This window comes from Ambystoma mexicanum, chromosome 6q (genome assembly GCF_040938575.1).
Source record: "Ambystoma mexicanum isolate Mex_15411 chromosome 6q, UKY_AmexF1_1, whole genome shotgun sequence".
NCBI lineage: Eukaryota > Metazoa > Chordata > Amphibia > Caudata > Ambystomatidae > Ambystoma > Ambystoma mexicanum.
In genome coordinates this window covers 655,583,140-655,605,812 of record NC_090937.1, presented here as the reverse complement: position 1 = coordinate 655,605,812, position 22,673 = coordinate 655,583,140, and the positions used below count along the sequence as shown (strand labels likewise).

Here is a 22,673-nt window from a genome sequence, read left to right as displayed (position 1 = left end):
CATGGATTCACATACTCATGAATTACAAATACATAGCAGTACAACATTACACAGCCACGGCTCAACAGAAGCAATCAACTCTAACCTCTGGAAAAGGCTCCCCTAAAGCAAACAGGTTGCGTAGCACTGCTTGGCCGACTCTGGACTCCTCCCTGCAAGCCCTGTTGATGCAGTAGAATTTCTTGAATGTGTGCATGGACCTCCACGTAGCCACCCTGCAGATGTCCAGCAGGGGCACACCAGACAGGAACGCTGTAGTTGCAGCGATCACTCTGGTGAAGTGGGCTCTCGGACAGCCGGACAGCCGGGCAGCGCATGATGCTGCCAGAGTGCCACCTTGAGATGGACAAGGCCTTCCCATGGTTCACAGGACGAAAGTTCACGAACAGTTGAAAAGTCCTCTGAAAACTCTTTGTGCGTGTCACGTAGAACATCAGGGCACGAGCAACGTCCAGTGAGTGCAAGACCCTTTCAGCCAAAGGCTTCAGGGAAAAAAAACAGGTAACATCAAAGGCTTGTTTGAGGTGCAATTCCGACTGAACCTTTGGCATAAAAGAGGGTGTGTCCGTAGCATCCCCCTCGATTCATGGAAAGTCAGTTATGGCTGTTTGCAGGATAGGGCCTAGGTCTCACCTACCCTCCTGGCAGAGGTGATGGCCACAAGGAAAGCGGTCTTCCACGGGAGGGACTTGGGAGGGGCCTGATGCATAGGCTCAAAGCGGGCCCCCATGAGCTTCGTTAGCACTAGGTTGAGTTCCCACCAACGGAGCCTTCACCAGCGGGAAAGATCGAAACAGTCCTTTGAGGAACTCCTTGACGAGTCGGTGAGACCAAATCGAAGATCTTCGTGAAGACCTGATGTAGCCGGAGATAGATGCCAGATGTACCTTGATAGAGGCGTGTGCCAGTCCGGCCTTGGCTAAGGATAGCAAGTATGGAAGAATCTGCTGGGCCGTGACCCTCAGAGGGGTAATCTTCTGAAACCAGCACCACAACTCATATCCTCCAAACTCTAAGGCTGCAGAAGCCAAGCCCTCAGGTTCAGCGATCCTGGGTCGTGGTGAAGGATTGCACCTCTTTCTCTGGTGAGAAGATCCGGAACCACTGGCAGCTTGACCGGAAGCAACGCTGGCAGACTGAGAAGGACTGTGTACCAAATCTGCCTCAGCCACGCCGGTGCGATGAGTATCATCCTGCATTGGCGCTGTCTGAGTGTGTTGATGACTCGTAGCAGGAGAGGCAATGGAGGAAAACGCATACAGGAACAGGCATTCCCACAGGAAGGAGAATGCATCCCCCAAACTCCTCAGTTGGTGTAATCTGCAGCAAACTTCTGGCATTTGGAGTTCGCGCCGTCGCAAACAGATCGAGCTGGAACCCATCCCACTTGAAGACGCGGTCCACCTGGTCCTGCCGAAGTTCCCACTTGTGGCAGGAACGCAATTCCCTGGTGAGGGAGTCTGCTCTTGTGTTCCCGACTCATGCTTGGTGAAGAGGAACGAGGAACAAATCCTATCCGACGGCCCAGTGCCGCAAGTCCTGCACTTCCTTGGAGAGCGCTGGGGATCGAGTGCACCCCTGCTTCCTGATGTAGAACATTGTGGTGGTGGTGGTGGTGGTGGTGGTGGTATTATTCATGAGCATGTGAATCCATTCCAGACCCATGCTGGAGAACAATAGTTACAGGTAAGTAACGAGTTCCTTAGTCGCCACCATGAGAGGATAGGGGTATGTTGATTCCAGGGAATACTGCAGTTAGCATATTCCTCAATATTAAGCAGCATGGAGCAAGTGGATGGAGTTGCATCCAAGCACATGATAAGAAGGGAGCTAGAAATTAATTTATTGGTCTTTTGTTGTACTGGGCCATTGATAGTTGTGCTCAGTTGGGGTCACATGGGGCAGACGTCCTAAGCGAACGAGGGGCCTAATGGCCCATTTAGCTAAGACCCTGGCCTGACCTTAATGGGAGATGGTGGTGCTGCTAAGAGTGCTGGTTGCCGCTACAGACCAGGTCATGCAGTGCTCAGGGCAGAGTGGGGAGGAACCAAAGCCTACAGAGGATCCAGTTTTGACTTTAAGGTAGCCTCCTTTCTTCCCAAGGGTCCAGTTCTTAGTTTAAGGTCACCCCCATTGTGACACAACATAAATAAAATCAGATTCCAACTAGGAGCTAGCATTACAAAAATATTGCCAAAGATTCTATGAATAGCGGAGACTTTGCTTGTTGACTGAAACGGCGGGAAGAATGATGATCTGTTTAGTCTTGTGTTTCTTTATGGTTTATTTGGGACTCTCACCTTTGATTTTTTTATGTTAAGCTGGCGGGAAGGACCAGAGCTTGGCCATAGCCAAAGTTGAAAGAACCTTTGCTTTGGGCCTTTTGGACCTTTTCAACCTTCCTGAGAGTAGGACTTTCCTGGCCATGTTCGAGTTACTTTGCTGCCCCTACAGAAAATGCTTTAACTTTTCCTTATAAGTCTGGCCTATGTTTGATCCTTTACCACTTCATGACACCCAACTGTTGATCCACAGTCACCATGATGGGACAGGGTCCAGTAATTTACAGCACAGTAGTTGCAACCTCTCACCCCAATACCCTTAAATATGGGGAAAGTATGAACGACTGAAGTAACTTGTGTCGCAAGTAAGTTTCTTGTATTTTCTGATTCTTTTTAAATTCACTTCACATTTTCGTGTACATGAAGTCAGTCTTGGTATCACATTGTACTGTTTTAAATCTCCAGTTGTTATTGACAATGCTGGATGCTTTTTGGTGGGATGCAATTGTGTATCTGGACTGCTTCAAATTGCAAAATATTTGTTAAGCTTAATAAAGTTTTGTTTTATTTCCTAGCGTTCGTGCAGAAGCTTCTGGAAATGCTTCAATATCCATCAATTCCCAAGAACGATCTGGTGTTAAATCCCCCCTTAAATCTCCATTGAAACGGCAGGCTTCTGTGAGTTCTATCCGGCTTGGAAGTACCAAGAGCCTTACTGCTGCCTTCTTTGGTGATAAGCAAACGGTTGCTGTTCAGTTTAGTAGTGATGTTTCGCGTAGTGACGAGAATGTCCTGGACTCTCCAAAACAGAGGAGAAGCTTTGGGTCTTTTCCATATACACCATCTGCAGACTCAAATACCTTCCATCAGTATAGATCTATGGACTCTAGCATGTCCATGGCAGAAAGTGAAGCTTATTTTTCTGCTACAGAGGAGTTTGAGCCAATCAGTAGTGATGAAGGCCCAGGAACGTATCCTGGAAGAAAAAGGAGAAAAAAACAAGCACAGAACATTGATTACAGCAGGGGCTCCATTTATCACAGCATAGAAGGGCCATTGACTGGGGTAAGCCATACGGAGAACAATATAGAGCCAAAGAATTTACCTTTTAGAACATATGCTTCCCAGGCTTCTTTTGTTTCTGCCTTGGGGGGCGAGGCTGATCCTGTGGATCCGGTGTATGCAACAGAGGCTGAGAAAGGCACAGAATGTGAACAAATAACACCGCAGCAGCCCGTAATGGCTTGCTACCAAAACTACCTCACTCAGTTGCAGGTGTTCAATTGGTCAATGAAGCATCCAACAAACAAACGAACCTCTAAATCCTCTCTGCATCGTCCATTGGATCTTGACACCCCAACCAGTGAGGAAAGTTCTTTTTCGTATGAACAGCTCTCTGTACCAACATTTAAGGTAGGCATGCAAATGAGGTTGTTTTGATAAATGTTTTGTTGAACTTTTTACGAAATACATGTACTTTGATTTCACAAACTATTTGTAAGTATTTTTGCAGTAACAAACACTGATTCCATGTCAGTAGGGAGGAAAGGAAATGGTCTTTGGCGTCTTGAAGACACGTGGAAAGTAAAAAAAAAGCACACTATAGAAATATGTATTGCTTTTTAAAGAGACTGCAAACAAATACATTACTTGTGAAGAAACAACCAAACTAGATTTCTTTAATGTTTCAGTAATCTCAATGATTTTATTACACAATCCTTCACAAGACAGAAGTTAGTCCAGACCATCGTTTTTCAACCTGCCACCCCATAGCAGAAGGTGGAAGCCCATATGCAAATCATATGTGGTCCAACCCTCAAAGGGCACAGCCCAAACTGATGGGTCATATCCCTTGTGCACAAGACCACAAGCAACCCCAGTCATGTTTCAGGATCATTGTTTATTGTCTATGAGGTATAGCTTGGGTCTCTAGCCATAGTAGGCTAAGGTCTGTTCAGTGTGACAACAGCAAAACTGAACGTTGATGGCTGGGAAGGTTTTTTCATCCATCATAACCACTGGGAAACCCTTCAGACCATTGCTTTCCAGTCTGCCATTCCATTACAGAAGTGGGAGAACCCTATGCAAATCTGGCTTGGGCCTACCTTGCATTATTACCCAATGCAACCTATCATAGCTGCAATTGTAGGCACTTGTCTATTCTCCTTTAATACGGGTCGACCATAATTGACCCACTGGTTAATCAAACCATTACTGCTGGTAGCTGAGAAGATACTTTCCCAATATTCTGAAAAGTGGGACACTGCATTGCCTTTGCTCTGCATGTACTCTGGATAAACAGTTTCTTCACAGGTGCTCCATGTGTTGCACAGCTCACAAACCTATCTGCTCATGTGCTCATTGATCCTCAGCGAAATTGACCTGTGCCCAGAGTACCTTACACTGTTTGCTCCTGTGCCCCCAGCTGCTTGAAACTGCATGGTGGCCCAGGCTGCTTGCACTATTTATCCATGTGCCAGAATTTCCTCACATTGTCAATATGCCCAAGCCTCCTTGTACTGCCAATATTCTGTCTGTCCCATAAAACTTGGTTAAAATATGTGTACTGCACCATTATCACATGTACAGCCATTAGCTCTCAGAAGACTGCGTTGAAATAACTTTTGCGTTGAGACAATTTGAGCACAAAGTTTACTGCTTGAAACAGGAAGTGGGTGGGAATGGCCATAAGGATTAGCCTGGCCATGTGCAATCAATGGATTTTTAAATAACCAAATAACACCTACAACCTTTGTTCCCCCTTCATATAACCTCTCCCTCCTAGCTGTAGTCCAAAGTAATACTTTTAGCGTATAAGTGGGGCTTTAACTAAAAATGATACTGTTGGTATTATCGTCATAGAATTAGCATGCATATGCAATCCCAAACTAAGCACAAACAAACAGAACAAAACCCTGCTTGATAAAAAAAAATGTGCAACTGCATAAAACATTGTGATGCTTAGAGAAGAAATTACAAAATAGCATAAAAAACACAACTGATGACGTTGTGTTTAACTTAATTAAAATAAAGTAAAATGTTCTGCCATTTTGGGGTCGGGTGGGGGGAGGGGCAACATCTATTATAATCTGACAACTGCCCCTAGGGTTAGAAACAGTGCCTGGCTAATTAACCTACCCCAGGGGTATTTATTGTACACAAGTAGCTCTGGGTTGGCTTTGCAGTCCCATGTAGAAGGGAATCATCTGTCAGCACTTAACCGCTGGATGAGAAGCTGTCTCTGGCTGTAGGTAGCCCCCTCCTCCCATGCGTGTCCGGGGAAGGGGTGCTTTGAAGCAATAGAAATATGCCTCTCCATTCCATCAGTTTTTAAATGGGGGTAACCAGTGGTCTGCCCAGGGATTTGTTCTCTTTTTTTAACATAAATTCGTGAGGGCAATACCCTACTTTTTGAGGGCAACCAAACCAAATGTAACAAAATATGAACCTAATATGGCAGACCTTCCTTGAAAATGGCTGGTTGTAGTGCTCTGCCTCTGGGATCTGGTTATGTCACTGGGTGCCCCCTGTTTTCTTTCTAATTTGTTATGCTGCAGGTGCCTTTTAAAACCAGCAGGCAGGCAAGGGCATTCAATATTGTTGGTGAATACTGATCAGCGGATTGGTCCGCTCAGTCCTAATGTGTGAGATTCAGTAAAAGGGTTTCAATTAATAGCTTTTCTCCTGCAGATTCCTCATCTTGATAGATATCCCTCCACAGCGCTGCTGCTCGGAAACCTTTTCAACAAGGGGCGTAGTGGACCTCGACTCGGCTGCTGATCATCGATCCGTCATGCGTGGTGGTCGATCGTCGGGTCCGGAAGTGACCTCTGCACCATACAAATACCACGTCACTACACCCCATGCTTCAGTTCCTTTTTTCCACACGCTCACACGCTGCATCAGGAACTTGTTCGAGCTTCACTCAACATTTTTCAGTACTTTTTTTCGATTTACCTTGACAATGTCTTCGTACTGGATCTCTGGTTTCAAGCGGTGCTCGGATTGCGAGGCCAAAATGTCGGTGACGGACCCACATGACGTCTGTTTGTGGTGTCTGGGTTCCACTCACGACACAGAGGCCTGCATGTCGTGCGCCAGACAACCCAAGTCCTTGTGAGACAGAGCCGGTAACCTGGCCCTGGGCCGACCGTCGCCAAAGTCTCTGACTTGGTATCTCGTCTGGTCGTCTAAGGCCAAGACTAAAGAGCCCACTCGTCCCGATGAGAGCTGACACTTCAAGAAAATGAAAAAGAGGTCCTACTCCAGAAGCATTCCCCATCCTCTTCCTCACAGAAGAAGAGAAGCCACTATCGGTGGAAATCGGATTCTTCCTCAGAATGAGGTACCCTCTAAGGGACCAACTACGGAACAGTGGGATTTGTTTAAGAAAGAAATGATTGACCTGTTTCATCAACAGGCGGCTGTTGGTGCGACTCCCATCCCTGACCACCAGGCCTCGACAGCAAAAGAGGCACTCGATATCCCCAACTACACCCTTGCAAAAAAACATTGAGTCCTTCGGTGCCGACTGAGCTTTCGAACTCTGTGGCCTAAGAGGCCAGAAAATCTCCCTCACAAAGTCTCTCTCACAGCGCCCATCGGAGCTACCGGCGCCGATCTCTAACCTTTCGGCCTCTAGGGCTCTGCTGCAAACTAAGCCCTCGGCCTCAGCATCCAGATCTGTGGAGCCGAAAGATAAGCCTTCGAAGTCGACCATCAACATCAGCGCTTTTCAACTGCTATCAGGGACAGGGTTTTTCGACTCAATTATGTTGATTTTCGGTGCCAATCAAGCCAAAGAATGTGAAGCGGTCAACCCCATCTTTGTGTGATCTGACAGCGTCGACTATTTTGCGGACCGAGACAACTTGATGGCATTAGCTCAAGGCCTTCAAGATGCAAATCGGTTGGACACATATGATCTTGAGATGCAACAGAAACAACACTACACTCACTCACATGTCAAATTCAGGATGTTGGTAGAGAAAGTGGTTGACAGACTCGGCCTCAAGTCGTCCGCCATTCCCCATCAAGTGGATGACCTGACGGACATCCTGGATGAGGGCCCGGCTGTTGAACACAACATGCCCTTCAATCAGGCCATAACTGACCCTTTGCCTTCCATCTGGCAGACCCCATGCACTTTGCCCTACGCGAGTACCAATGTCACAGGAAAGTAAAGGCCGGGAAGAGGGGATCTCTCTTTCCTCTCAACACACCCTTCCCCGGAAGGGTTGGTAGTTCAGGCTGCCACTATATCCTCCAGGCCCACGGCATCCATGTTGAATCTCCCTACGGACAGGGAAGGGAAAAGGATTGATGCTTTGGACATGGGTTAGTCCAAACTATGGGCTAGTTCCCTCCTTATGGACTCACTTCTACTGCCTTTGAGTATCACTGTTCTTTCTGCTTGTTGCTCCCATGTTGTCATCCTGCTGCGCAGTGCTTCCTAAACCCTTTGCTAACATCCGATTCCAAGATTGAAAAAGTCATATGTTGCTGCCCATTGCGAAATTCTCTGTATTTTGCTTGTATATTGTTTCTTCTCTGTAACTTGCCAGCCCAGTGACCTCACCACTCTCTTTTGTCTCACACCTTACCTGCCTTAGCCCCCCCAGCATCTCCATCCTCTCCTTACTTCCACCCCAATAGCGCTTTCTGTTTCTCCTATCTTCTCCAACTGCTTCTCCATTGACTATCCTTCCCTTCTCACTAAGTCTGGTAGGAAGAAGTTCAAAAAGGATATCTTGGCCTCTAATCCTGGTCTTCCTATCGCCGACACCTACTCCAATGCTTCCGCCAGACAGACCCTTACTGACATCCTCTTTGTCGTTCCTTCGCCAGATCTATGGACTCCTCATATGGTCTCTGTGCTCTGCCCTATCTCCTCCTCTCCCATTAATGGGGGCACTCGCTGGGAAGGTCTCATGGCTTCCTTCGACTCCTCTAAAGTCATCACTAATGTCTATCTAAATGGCACTGTCATGGTCCAAGGCCCTCGGGCCAATCTCCTCCTCTTTGATAGGCGCTTCCCTCGCCTCATCAATTTCCTTTCATCTCCTGCTGTCCCCTCCTCGCCCCCCTTGGCTACCTTGCCCTCTCTCTCCTCCTCTGCCCCTCCGAGGGCTCTTTCTCCTCCACAGGGCGTACCTCTGATCTGTACCCCTCCCCTGAAGTTCTTTAAGGCTGGCAACCTTCTTCATATTGCCACTCTCAACTCTTGCTCTGCCGTCAAACACTCCTCTGACATCTGCCACCTCCTTGAAGAACTAGACCTTGATGTCCTTGGTCTTACTGAGACATGGTTCACGGCCAGCTAAGTCACAAGCTTTGACACTCTCCTGCCTACAAGATCCTCTCAGCACCCAGATCCTCCTGGTCCGGGGTGGGGGTAGCCCTGATCTTTCCTGAGTGGATTCCTGCCTCTATCATTCCCACTCAGACCTACTTCTCTTTTGAATGCCTTGTCTGTAGGCTTTCTCTCTCGCCTACCCATTCTCTTACTGTGGTTACCATCTACCGGCCTCCTGGTCAAATCACCTCATTTCTCTCTGAGTGGGCAGACCTCTCCTCCTCCCTCCTGGCCTCAACCACTCAACTCCTCCTCCTTGGTGACCTAAATATGCATTTAGACTCTCCTTGCCCCTCCTCTGTACTCTTCCGTGACCTCTGCGACTCCCTCTCCCTGTCCATCCTCCCCTCTGGCCCGACTCACTCTGCAGGGCACACACTCGATGTCTTGATATCCTCTGACCTCCCCCTCTCCATCCCTCTGACCACTCCTCTCTCCTGGAGCGATCACTCCCTCCTCTCATCTCATCTCTCCCTCTCTTCCACCCAAGCCAAGCCTACCCCAACATGCCACCTACCTTCTCGGACATCCGGCCCATGAAGCGTGTGTCAGTTGAGGCTTTTGCTGCCGCTTTCTCTCCCCCCCCTCCACCTTTGGCTGTCTCGCATCCTGATACAGCCCTGTCTTTGCTCTACTCTTCAATTTCTGATACGCTTGATGCTCTGGCCCCTGTCATGAGGATCCGTTTGAAGTCCAAAGCCAAGTGCAATTCCTGGTATGACTCTGACCTAGCTACACTTAAACGTAAGTGTAGGACAGCTGAGAGGAAATGGAGGACTTCCTGTTCATCCTCTGACAAACTGGCCTGTCGCCTGCTACAAAGGCAATACCGACTCCGTCTTCACCAAGAATAGAGTCCACATTCAAGCTTGTGTCTCTGCGGAATCTAACAACTCGGCCGAACTCTTTAAAATCTGCAAGGAGATGGCCAACCCTGCTGCAGTCTCTACCCCTCCTGTTGCCTCCCAGGCTCTTTGAATGTCCTTGCCTCTCACTTCATTTAAAAAACCCAGGACATCCTGTCCGCCCTCTCCACCCACACTCCTCCTCTTCCCTCTCCATCTGTGCTTGCTGACCCTCCTTTAGCCACTCTCCCACCATCATTCTCCTCCTTTCCTCTTTTCGCCCCTGATGAGGTTGCTAGACAAGTCCGATCTATGAAAGCCTCTTCAAAACAGGTTCATCCCTGTTCCTCTAAGACCATCAAGGACCACATTCACACCCTCGCTCCGGCCCTTGCTGATCTTTGCAACCACTACTTTGCCTCTGGATCCTTCCCCCTCCCCTCTGAAGCACTCCTTTGTGTATCCTCTTCTCAAGAAACCCACAGCTGATCCTTCTTGTCCAGCTAACTATCGCCCAATTTCCATTACTCCCTTTCTTGGCAGACTCCTGCAAAAGTTGGCCATCTCTCAGCTTAACCTTCATTCCAATTCTGCTGGCTGTCTCCATGACCACCAGTTCTGGCTTCAGAGCTGCCAGAAGCACGGAAACTGCTCTCCTAAACATCTGTGAAGATCTGCTCACGAACCTTGACTCTAACATTCCATCTGTCCTCATCCTCCTCGATCTCTCTCCTGCCTTCGACACGGTCAACCGTCTCCGTGAAAACATGGGTATCACTGATCAGGCTCTGACCTGGCTGACCTCTTTCCTCTCAGATCGACCCTCCCAGGTCCAACTTGGGTCCTTCCTTTCATCTATCTTCCTCTCTACCTGTGGTGTTCCCCAGGGGTCTAACCTCTCGCCCTGGCTTTTCAACCAATACCTGGCAACTCTCGCCCACTGCATTGCCATTTTCTGCTCAAATTTCCAGTGCTACGCTGACGACACTCAACTCATTTTCAAGCTGCCCTCTGCCACCTCCTCTCCCTCTCTCATATCTGATTGCCTAACTGCCATTCAAGATTGGTGTGCCGCCAATGATCTTTGTCTGAATGCCAGCAAGACGGAGATCCTCCTCATCGGCACACCTTCACCATCCTTTCCCCTCGCTCTCTGGCCAGCCTCCCTTGGCCCTCCTCCTACCCCCACCTGCGAGGCTAAGAACCTCAGGGTCATCTTTGACTCCACCCTTTCCTTCTCCGCCCACATCTCTGAGGTCTCTAAAAAGTCAAATTTCCGACTGCACTTCCTCAGAGGTACTGTGCCTTTCCTCTCCTTCCCCCAGAAGCTCATGGTATCTCAAGCTCTGGTTCTCTCTATCTTGGACTATTATAACAGCCTCTTTCTAAATCTACCTGCCTCTACTCTCCGCCCTCTGCAACTAATCCAGAACAGGACTGCGAGACTTGTCCTTGGCCTCAAGCCCTGGGATTGTATCTCTTCAGCTCTGAAATCTCTCCACTGGCTCCCAGTGGATGCAAGGATTAAATGCAAAACCCTCTGCATTGTCCACAAGGCTTTCTGGGGCCTGGGCCCAAAATACCTTCAGCTATCCCTCCGCAAATACCTCCCCTCTCGAGCTCTTCGCTCCTCTACCTCCAACTCACTCAGGGTGAGTCGTTTTTCTAAGAAACGAGCTGGGGGTAGATCTCTGTGTTCGGCTGGGGCCTCCCTCTGGAACAGCCTCCCTGCCACTCTAAAACTTGAGAAGAACCATTTCCGGTTCCGGAAGCACCTTAAGACCTTCCTCTTTTCTTCTGCCTTCGCTCCCCCTCTCCCCTGCTGATCTGTTCTCTTGGCACCGTGCACCTGGCCACCCTCTATCTTTTGGGCCCAGGTACCTGCTCATCCTGCCACCCTCCCGCACTGCCTCCGGGCCACCCCTTGCACTGGGGTCTGTATCTTTACCCATACAGCCCCTCCTTTTTCTTCCTGCACTTATCAGACCTACCCTCTCTGCTGCCTTAAACCTAGCACTTTCAAATTGCTGGCTACATTACCACTGTTTGTTGCCTTTATTATTTATTTATTGTTATTTATCTGTCTCTCCTCTGCTTCGCACTTTCCACCTCTCCCCCCTTCCATGCACTTTTCTCCTCCCCCCTCTCCCATGCACTTGCGCGTTCTCAATGTCACTGGGCCTAGTAAGATTGCTGTTTTGTTCTCCCCTGTTCCCCTCCCTTGTCTTGTCACGCTCTGAAACACTTGTGTACGAGCGCGATAGAAATAAAATATCAATCAATAAAAAATGTTTTTTTTAAAAAGGTGTTTACCTCCGGCAGCATGGCTCTTAAGACCACAAAACGTAGCTTGCGGTTTCGCCAAGTTTTCTTATGGTTTGTGGAAGGCAGTAGAGCATGCAGCACAATACATCCCAGAAGGTCCTATGCGGGACGGATTTATACAGCTATTGGAGGATGGGATGGAAACTGCCAAGCAGTCCTTGCAAACAGGCCTGGATATTGCTGGCTGTGTTGGCCGCTCCATGTGGTCGGCAGTATAGTTATGAGAAGGCAGGCCTATTTGAAAACTTCTGGCTTCTCTCCCCAATATACAAAACCGCCTTCTTGACCTGCCTTTTGAGGGGGAGATGCTTTCCGGACAGAAGGCGGATGACTCTTTGATTCAGAGTCTAAAATTGTTGCTAAGTCGCTGGGTCTGGCTGCGTAGCCGGTTAAGCCTGCTTTCAGCTTTGCCACCTGAGGCAGAGGCTATAGGCGCTGTGTGCCTTATGGCAGGAAAGCGCAGTCCCCACAAGCCAGGTCGGGGCAGAGGCATTTCTCGCTCCCTGGAAGGAGCAGAGGAGCTTCTAAGGGCCTGCAGACAGCAGCTACGGCAGGGGCGGGCGACAGCGCCTTCGAAGCCCCTTTGATTTTCCCCTCCCAGAACGTACCGGTTGGTGGACGTTTTGGCAGGGCATTGGTCCCAGAGGCAGGAGATAACCTCTGATGCCTGGGCCCTGAAGTTAATTCGGGGGGGGTTATTGTCACCTGTTGTTGAGAATACCTCCAGACAGACCCCCGTCTTCACTGATCCAACTGGGACAGGAGCTCCAGGAAGAACTGAGAGCCCTGTTGTCGAAGAGTGCTGCAGAAGAGGTTCCTCCCGATCAGAGTGCTGGGCTGGTATTCGGGTATTTCCTGGTACCGAAAAAAGGAGTTCTCCGTCCCATTCTGGACCTCAGGGCTCTAAACATGTTTCTGAGAAAAGACAAATTCAGGATGGTGACGTTGAGAGAAATTCTCCTCGCTTTCGTGCTTCAGGACTGGCTGATGTCCATAGGAAGGTTGCCTACTTCCATTTGCCCATACATCAGAAGCACAGGAAATTCCTGCGGTTTCTTATTGGGGACAAGCACTGTCCATTCAAAGTGTTGCCCTTTGGGTTGACCTCTGCTCCAGGCGTCTTCAGCAAGCTGTGGCAGTTGTGGCGGCTCACCTCAGGAGATCCAGAGTCCACGTATTCCCATACCTGGATAACTGGCTGATCCGGGGAAGTCAGTGAACAGGTTTTGACTCATCTAGACGACACCTGTCAGCTACTGCACTGGCTGGGTTTCTCCCTGAACTTAAAGTCCCACATGACACTGGTCCAAAGGCTCCAGTTCATCAGGGCAGTTTTAGACACTTGTGCAGGGAAGGCCTTAGCTCCTGAGTAGAGACGACAACATATAACAGATGGTCCAATTGTTCCGGAACCAGGCCACCTTACCAGCTGCTTCCTTTCTCCGCCTTTTGGGCCTCATTGCCTCCTGCATTTTCCTGGTCATGGTGCCAGAGGCCAGACTGCACATGAGATTAATTCAGTGGCTCCTACGGGACCAGTTCTCTCAGTTTCTGGGAGCTCTCTCAGATCCTCTAATGGTGTTCAACCAGGTAGTTTGTGGACTCGGCTGGTGGGACACGTGCACAAATACGATGGCAGGAGAACCCTTCTGGCCTCCTTGGCCTCAGGCGGGAGTGGTCACGGATGCGTCCCTGAAGGGTTTCAGGCGCTCACTGTGAGGACTTGCAGGTGAGCGGCCTGTGTCGGAAGCCAGGTGGCATATCAACAGGCTGGAGTTGGGAGCCATAAGGCTAGCCCTGAAGGCTTTCGCCCCATCGCTCAAGGGCAAGCATGTTCTGATTCTGACGATGTGATGCAACTGTGGTTCTAGTCGGTCTCAGCAGTTCATCTGGCGGGGACCGAGAACAGTTTGGCGGATGCTCTGAGCAGGCAGTGCACGGTCTCTCACGAGTGGGAAGTTTGCCAGGAAGTCCTGAAGAAGGTCTTCGCTCTCTGGCATACCCCTACGGTGTATCGGTTTGCCACAGAAGCCAACAGGAAGTGTGAACAGTTTTGCTCGAGGGAATTCCCAGTGAACGGTACACTGGGGATGCGTTTTGTGTGGATTGGACCTTCCCTCCATTAATCGTTCCCTCTGATCCCCGTCATTCTGTGGATTCTCAGGGGGTTGAAGAGGTTTCAAGCTACCATGATCTTGATCGCCCCTTATTGGGCGAGGAGAACATGGTGCTCCGACCTCTTGGATCTGTCTGCCTCACTGGTTGCCTCGGCGAACGGATCTCTTCACCCAGTCGGAGGGTCGGATACTGCACCCTACCCCAGATTCCCTCAACCTACATGCGTGGCTCTTAAGCAGATGAGGTATGATGACTGGACCTCTCAGAGGAAGTTCTTGAGGTGATGCTGGCTGCACGCAGACAGTCTACGAGATCTCTGTATGCGCGCAGATGGAGATGATTTGAGGTGTGATGCAGGGAGCGTGAGATTGACCCCATCTCTTGCCCTGCCACAACAGTGATGGAGTTCATGCTGTCACTAGCCTCTTCAGGCCTTCAGTTTGCAACAGTCAAGGGGTATTTGGTGGCCCTTTCAGTTTTTAAAAGGTTCCCCGGATCAGGGTTCCTTTTTTACCATACCGGTCATGGACCAATTCCTGAAAGGCCTACTCAACAAATTCCCGCCATTCGCTTTGTTGTTCCGGATTGGGACCTTAACCTGGTTCTCACCTTTCTGATGGCAGCTCCATTTGAGCCTGTGCATGCTTGTCCACTTATGTTGCTGTCCTTTAAAACAGGCTTTTTGATTGCCATCACTTCAGCCAGGAGAGTTAGTGAACTGCAGGACGTATGCTGCAAGCCTCTTTTTTTGCGTTTATTTAGAGTGAAGGTTTCTCTTAAGGTCCGACTGGGCTTTCTTCCAAAGGTTGTTTCGGAATTTCATCTTTTGCAGTCTTTTGACTTGCCAGTGTTCTTCCCTCCTCCCCACCCTTCTAAGGAAGAAGAACGGTTTCACTGTCTCGATCCTAAGAGAGCCCTCAGCTTTTATGTTGCCTGCACAGCAGAGTTCAGGAAGATGGACCAGTTGTTTGTTGCCCAATCTCTTTCATGCAAAGGCCTTACGATTACCAAACAGACCATCTCGCGCTGGATCTTTTTATGCATCGCTGCGTGCTGTCAGCTGGCAGGAAAAGAAGTCCCACTGGGTATTGGAGCTCATTCCACCAGGGGAGTCTCTGCTTCACGACCCTTCAGAGGAGGGTCCATATTTGGGACATTTGCCCTGCTGCCACGTGGTCCTCTTCACAACTTTAACAAAGCATTATGCTCTGGACGTTGCACATGGGGCTGATGCACGTTTTGGCAGAGCGGTTCTGCAGAACCTGCTTGTGTGATCCTTTCTGCCCTCCTCCTTTGCCTTAGTACTTGAGAAGTCTATCAAGATGAGGAATCTGTGGGAGAAGAGTCCATACAAAGGAACGTTACAGTAAGGTAAGTTCTCCTTTTGCAACATCCTCATTTTGAAATGATGCAATTAAAAATTGGAAATTATTGATAATTCGTTGGTTGTCGTAATTTAATGGTTTCCATGTAATGAAACACTGGCTCTCACCATAGGTTTAGCCTCCATGTGAGTTGATGTTGATCTACAGTATCGTCACTACATTAAACAAGACATCCACATTTTCTTCAATATCACGTGTGTTCTCATTGCCCGCTATGTCCAGGCCATACTTAGCCCAATAGATGACAACATATGGCTAGACAGCAAAGCTCCGACTGTTGAAGATTCACTGGAAACCAATTGACAATAAACATTACATCAGATAGATTTTGGCAATTATCAATGTATCTCCTCCTGGACCTCTATATCACATCAGATATCGTTTTACATTTATATTTAACAAATCTACCACCAGGCATTGGGGATACACAGAGATTGTATAATTTGGATCATGGGGGCCAATGTTTAAAGGCATCCAGTGGCTGTTGGAATTAATTTAGATTGCAGCAGGGCATTTGTCAGGAATATACATCTCACTATGAGCTTGCCAAATGAAATGGCAGATGCTTGGGATGTCAGCAGACCGGGTCCAGCAAAGAGAAAACATGTGCGCTATTCTTTTTCAGCATTGAGCATTAGGAAAGTGAGGCCTTTTTAGAAGCACCTACTTTCTGACAATAATTTCCACCATCATTAAAAAATCAAAAACGTTTGGATTGTCTACCCTTACTGATGGCATACCATCACACTCCTTTACACCACAGACCCTAATAAATTACATCCTAGCAGAGCCTACTGTTGAGACCGCTGTTATTGCTACATGGTCATAAAAAAACGTATGTTCTATAGTTTGTAATCCTTCAGAAAAATGGTTATAGTCAACATTGTCTTTCAATCCGGTGAAAATTGTCCTTTATTTTTGTAACTTTTATCCAGGTCATAGCATATCTACTCAATTAACAAACTTACAAGCCAGCTTGAACCTGAAATCAAATAGTGCTAACGCTTTATTAAAGGTTGTTAGGAAAGATTTCCATTTATGGGTCATTTTCCCTCCAGTTGTGAACTGGAAAAAAAACTTTTTGCTGTTGTCTGACCCTCCTAGCCTGCCTGACTTTTACCAGTGGAGCCCAGCCTTCTGCTGCACTGCGCTGGGCTTTTGCTCATTTTGTTATGGGGAAACTGACATGCCCTTCTTTGTTTCCTTTAGTCTTTCACTTTGTTGCCATGTACTGGTAACATTTTGTCAGTGCACAATGTACCTTACAGTACAGTGTGCTGGGGTCTCTTTTTCATTTTTTCAAGCCCTAGACACCCTCAAATGATTTTTGGTGTGTCCAGGACAGAGCTGGTGGCACCAGTTACTTTTAAAGCATTTTCGACTCTTTTCTGTGGTCGAAACTGTGTTTACCGCGTTTGACCCAGGACAGAGGCCAGTGCCTAAAATGGCCATGCCACGAGTTCCTTTGCTCTGTCCCTTTGCCTTTCCCAGGTTGGGCAGACCCGGGAAATTCCTTAATTGGTCATGCAGACCCCCGCACAAACCAAAGCTTTAGCAGGCTTCTGCATGCATTGTGTGTGTGTGCGCCCAGGATGTGGGCTGGAGCTGTCTAGTTCCAATACACATCCTGGATGCCAGGATGTCTGGTGTGCTAGGATGACCGGAACCACTGTGGTCCGTGATTGGTCCACGTCTGGGATGGTTGTAAGTGAGAGATCTCCTATTGGTTTCTCTTCATTTTGGAACGAATGAGATTCTGGATAAGAGAAGGCACCCAAAACCTATTCCATGACAATCTGAGTTCACACCGAACTTAGTAAAGGAGCCAAGTATCCTGAAGCAGATCCGTGGAACCGCTGGTGACCCGCTGGAAGGTTTGGCACCCTGACCCCGCTGTTGTCCCATCGCAGCCCCTGTTTCGCATCGATCACAGAAGGACTGCAAGAGCACTATTCTCGGCACCTCCTGCTTTACCTGCAAACGAGCATGCTCTGAAGTGTTCCTGGACCGTACAGTGACCTGAACACGAGCATACGCGGTCACTGTGTCACCCGCTGTGGTGATGAACTTCATGGGTACCTTGCTGCTACGCCCCCCTGTGCCCTAAGACAAGCTACAGTGGAACTTGTCTGATCCCTTCACCAGAAGCGGAGAAATAACCACTGTCCCGCCACAGACAGATGTCCCGGAACGCAGCCCCTAAAAGCCGCAGTGACGCGCATCTGAAAGATTCGAACCTGCGAACAAACTGAACTTGACTGGCGAAGTTTGGTTCGAAGTATGTCTAGGGTCGGTAACTACTTTCATCCCTTACCGGTGGCCCCTGGCACATTCATAGACTTTTACCACAAGTGTCCCCTGAGTGCCACTCACTGTGCTGCCAAGCTTTTCCCAATTCTTGGAATCTGCTCTGCCATCTTGTGGAGACCCTCGTTGAATAGTGGAAAGTTATTCTTCATCACCTCACCTACCTTCCTGAGCCAGTAAAGCCCCCTGAAGAAGACGCGTTTTGAACTTAACTGCACGATCGAGTACTCCGGCACTGAATGTACTTTTGAGCGCAAGGCTCCACACTTCTTAGGGACTGGACTGCCTATTAGTTAGGGTTATTTTGTTGAAGGACTGCCTAATGTATATTCTCAATGTGTGACCCCTTTTTTTTTGCAGCTTGTGGATCTCTACCTACTTGTATAATATTCCTTTAGGCCACTAGTTACTGTATATTTGTTTCCTAGTTAGTGTTGTGTTAGTTTTGTTAATATTGCTTAGATTTACTTTGTGTTTGATTTAAAAGGCCTTTAATAAATGTATATGTATTTTTGATATATATACACCTGACAGAGTAATTTGTGGTGTTGTTTACTGTGTGTGCTCATTGTGGGCTTTCAATCACCCTCACCCCTCCTGAGACCTAGTCTTGACCGCTGCCAATGCTACCTTGATTGGTCTGGCTTGTCCAGGTTACCGTGTTCCAAGAAAGTAGGCGGGCCTTCTGAGACTCTGCTCACCATGTCAGAGTTCACAAATCCATCTTATCAAACGTGTGGCTGTCTATATGACATATTTATACTTGTGTTAATTTGGTGAATAATGAAGACATTTCTAATTTGCAAATACTTAGAAAAAAGATCAGATGAGAATATTAAATTGCTCTTCTTTTTCACATTTGTAGGAAAAGCCCACGCGTTAAATTGTAATGCCTTGGATATTAATCTTGCAGTCCTCCATATTTGTACTGGTAGATCTTTTGGGGTCTCAAAAGCTTGGTTTCCCAAAGCAGGGTTTTGTTATAGTTTTGGAAGTGGAAATCCCTTTTTTGTATTAATACCTGGTTTAGTAGACTATTGGTATATTTAAACTTTTTTGAAGGTGTCTGGGTTATTGATTTTCAGCAAGGAACGTTTGCTTTTAATGTGCTTTAAGTTGTTAGACACAAGGTTTTCTAGCTTGTTACCTTGAGCTTGAAAAAATTGAAATTTGTGATTGTGGGTGGTGTCCTACACAGAGAGTTCTCTGAAAAGAGCCATCTGCCAATGTAACCATTTTGATAACTTTTGTATGCACAATGTGGGTTAATGAACAAGCACGTTCACCTTTTGAGCTTTCTCTTAGGGTCTTTCATTAAGGATTCACAACTCATTCTCCAGATTCCCTCTGGATCAGGCCCCTGTTGGGAAGGGAACACATTCTAAAGCCATTGGGGGTGTGAGAAGACTAAGACAAAAGCTGCGCAAGGCAGTATTAGGCTATGGGGTACGGGGGGTTCCCCTAAGGACCCAATCATAAAATTGCATTATTTTTTAGATATAATGCACACACGGAAACAAACGCCATCTTAGATGTTAGCAGGCCTATTGGAACACAAGACCTAAAATGCAGCGCAGCCGTCTCAGACGCAGGCCGCGAACATGAGGGAGAAACCAGGTTGTATCCCGAGCAGTGATGCGAAAGGCCAGAGCCGCACAGATCCATGAACCTTTCATTGTTCTAAAAATGTTGCTGCCAAGTCTGGGAAGAATGTTCCCTGCAAGGCCACGGGAGGAGGGCTTCACGTCGCTACATGGTACAGTGCCACCAGAAGAAGGGCACGAGCCTCCGACCCCCGCCCGTCCCAATAGTAACTTATAGCACCCAAATGCCCTAGCCTTAAGGATCCCAAAATTCCAAGGTACCAGTGTTGGGGAGAATTCTCACTTTATGGCTAATTTCCCTTACCTATAGAGTCCCCCAGCAGCTTTGCTGGATTTGAAGGGTTTGTTTCTTTTTACCTGCTAAGTGTGAGACTTTTTCCCACTCTTAGGCATTTTTGCTATGTGTGTTCTAGGCTATTTTTGTGTTTAATGCCTATGGGATTTTCTCTCCCCCATAGGAACCATCTTTATTCACTTTGGTCACACCGCACCCTCGGTGCAGTGACACTGGGGTGTCGTAGCGACCCCCAAACATATAATCCATATCCTGGGACTGACTACTGTCTCCCAGGGCATGTTAAGTCCCCATTGACTAGACTAGCCAATTTCTATGAGCTAAACCAGTACAACCCATCTTACTATGGAGGTACTTGAAGGGGTTAATAGTTTTCCCCCTATGTTCATTTTCGAGAGGGTACCGCACAGTACCCCTCTCAAAAGTTTCTGGCTGGTGGCAGTGGTTACTACCAAAAATATTCAACCGCAAATATTTCTCTATGGGATTTTCCCATTGTTGGAGGCTACCACATTTTCTGACAGCCTCTAACATACCGCCGGTGCATTTTAATATTAACTTTGCTGCGGTGGGTTTTATTTGCCAGAACTTCTTCTTTCTCGTGTCTTTCTCTACAATCCTAACCCAGGTCGGGGATCCTTTGTTCGTCCGTTTGTCGGGCTTCTGCCAAGAAGCCCTCTTTCCGGCGCCACTGAGTCTGGGGTGGGTCCATTGTGTGGGAGGGGGAGTAGGACCCCTGGACAGGGTTGCCTCCACAACCCATGTCGCACTCTATCCTGATAGGCTGGAGGGTCTCCCGCCAAGATGACCACTCCACTGTGTGAGTGACAGCTAGGCTGTATGAATGGGGCTCTTTTTGCATAAAAGCAGGGTCCTGAGGACTGGAAGAGCAAGACGTTGCCACTGGAACTAAGAAGCCGAAGAGGAGAGAAGCCAAAGACACCTGCAACGACTGAACCACCGGTGAAGCCCTGCTGCAGAATCCCACCACTTTTCTCCACACGACGAGAGATCTTCAGCTGAAAGAGCCTTCTTCCCTTGAGCTGGTGGGGCCAACCAGATTGCCAATCGCCTTCCTGAACCTGCTGTGGTCGAATCGCCAATGCCCTGCACTTGGAGACCGGATAGCCAAGCAGCTATCGACCCAGACTGCGATTAAAAGGAGGACTTCGTTTGGCAGCACCACGGCTGGTTTCATCCCTGGGTAGTGCAGTACCTCGAATCTTTCTCCACGACGAGAGCCCCTTTTCCTCTGCTGGACCCCTTGAACTGCAGGAACTACCAGGAAACACCGCCACCGCAGGAGCCACGTCTTCACTTTAAAGGTACATTGTTCCGCCAGGCCGCCCTTTCTTTGTGGTAGTGCTAAAGGTGTTTTAAATCCTTTACCTACCTGTTGGGTTGGCCGCCCCCCTCTCCTAACATTGTCTTTTCAACTCTTGCAACCACCATTTCAAATATCGTTAACCAAAGACTTGACTGCAGCTACAAGAACATTTTGCTCCTGGGCCCTTGCCCTGTACCACTAACTTTGGCACAGGCCTATTGAGACTGGACACATTTGTTAGATCTGCTTTCTCGAGATTGATTCTCCCTTCAAACTGTGTGGTGTACCCCTTTCTTAGAACTACCCTTTCCTTCCCACTGTTGAATCTTGTGAAATGCCATTTTGCTCAGTTTTTATTTAAGTACTGCTTATACTGATGCACTGTCTTGCTCTAACAGGGTCACGAGCTAATAGGAAGTGTTGCTAGGGTGTGTAAGAAGCTATTTCTGAATAACTTGTGTTTTCCCTCCCTTCTGAGAAATTGTCAGAACATCCCTTGTGGTTAGTTGTCACTGTGCCGTTTTGCTCAGTTTCCACACTGGTTCACTTAGTCTACAATTTATATAGGTAGTGTGTATATTTTCCCTTGACTTAATTTACTTGCTTGATACTTGTGATAGATGTGTTTGATTAGAGATGTATAAAATAAATGTGTATTTACTGTTCAACTACAAGCTTTGGTCAGTGCTTCCTTGTGCCATAGTCTAGTGGGCCTAGTGTGTAAACCCTGATTACTGTCATCTCCCTCTTGAGATAAGTCTGACTGCTCAGCCACATCTACCAACTAAATCTTTGTGGTACAGACTGATACCAAATGGGATTTATTGCTCTCACCTGTAGTCCTAATCTGGTGTAGTGCTCCCTAAGGGATTGTGACTAACAACCACCCTGCCCCAGACCATAAAACTGCTAGACCCCCTCACCCCCCAATCAATCGGGGTTTCAAACGGATCCTCATGACAGGGGCAAGAACGTCAAGAGTATCAGAGATAGAAGAGTAGAGCATGGAAAGAGCTGTGTCAGGAATCGAGTCAGCCAGAGGCACAGGAGCGGGAGAGATGGCAGCGGCGAAAGCCTCAACTGAGACACGCTTCATGGTCCGGATGTCTGAGAAGGTAGGTGGCAGCGTTGAGGTTGGCTTGGTATGGGGGGTGTAGAGGGAGAGCTGAGAGGAGATGAGGGAGTGCTTGCTCCAGGAGAGAGGAGTAGTCAGGGGGATGGAGAGGGAGAGGTCAGAGTAGATCAGAACATGAAGCGTGTGCCCTGCAGAGTGAGTCGAGCCAGAGGGGAGGATAGAAAGGGAGAGGGAATCACATAGGTCACGAAAGAGTATAGAGGAGGAACACGGAGAAACTAGATGGATATTGAGGTCACCAAGAAGGAGGAGTTGAGTGGTTGAGGCCAGGAGGGAGGAGGAGAGGTCCGCCCATTCAGAGAGGAATCAGGTGATCAGACCAGGAGGCCGATAGATAGTAGCCACAGTAACAGAGTGGCCAGGAGAGAGAGAGAGCCTGCAGACAAGGCATTCGAAAGAGGAGTAAGTCTGCGTCGGAATAATAGAGGCAGGAAACCACTCTGTGAAGACCAGGGCTTCACCTCCTCCGGACCGGGTGGATCTGGGTGTGGAGAGGATCGTGTAGCCATCAGGGCGGAGAGTGTTAAAGCTTGTGGCTGCCCGTGAACCAAGTCTCAGTGAGATCTAGGACATTGAGGTCAAATTCTTCAAGGAGGCGGCAGATGTCAAAGCAGAGCAAGAGTGTAGAGTGACAAGATGAAGAAGGTTGCCAGCCTTAAAGGACTTCCGTGGAGAGGTACAAATCAGAGGTACGC

At 48.2% G+C, this 22,673-nt stretch overlaps 1 protein-coding gene across 11 annotated transcripts in view; it reads left to right on the top strand.

Annotated features, from left to right (window-relative positions):
- Window positions 1–22,673, top strand: part of BLTP1 (bridge-like lipid transfer protein family member 1) — a 2,946,455-nt gene that overhangs the window by 919,952 nt on the left and 2,003,830 nt on the right. For all 11 annotated transcript variants that reach the window (XM_069631149.1, XM_069631145.1, XM_069631146.1 and 8 more), the window contains exon 28: window positions 2,858–3,695. In XM_069631149.1, the coding sequence (XP_069487250.1) occupies window positions 2,858–3,695 (838 nt within the window). The remainder of the gene's footprint in view (window positions 1–2,857; window positions 3,696–22,673) is intronic.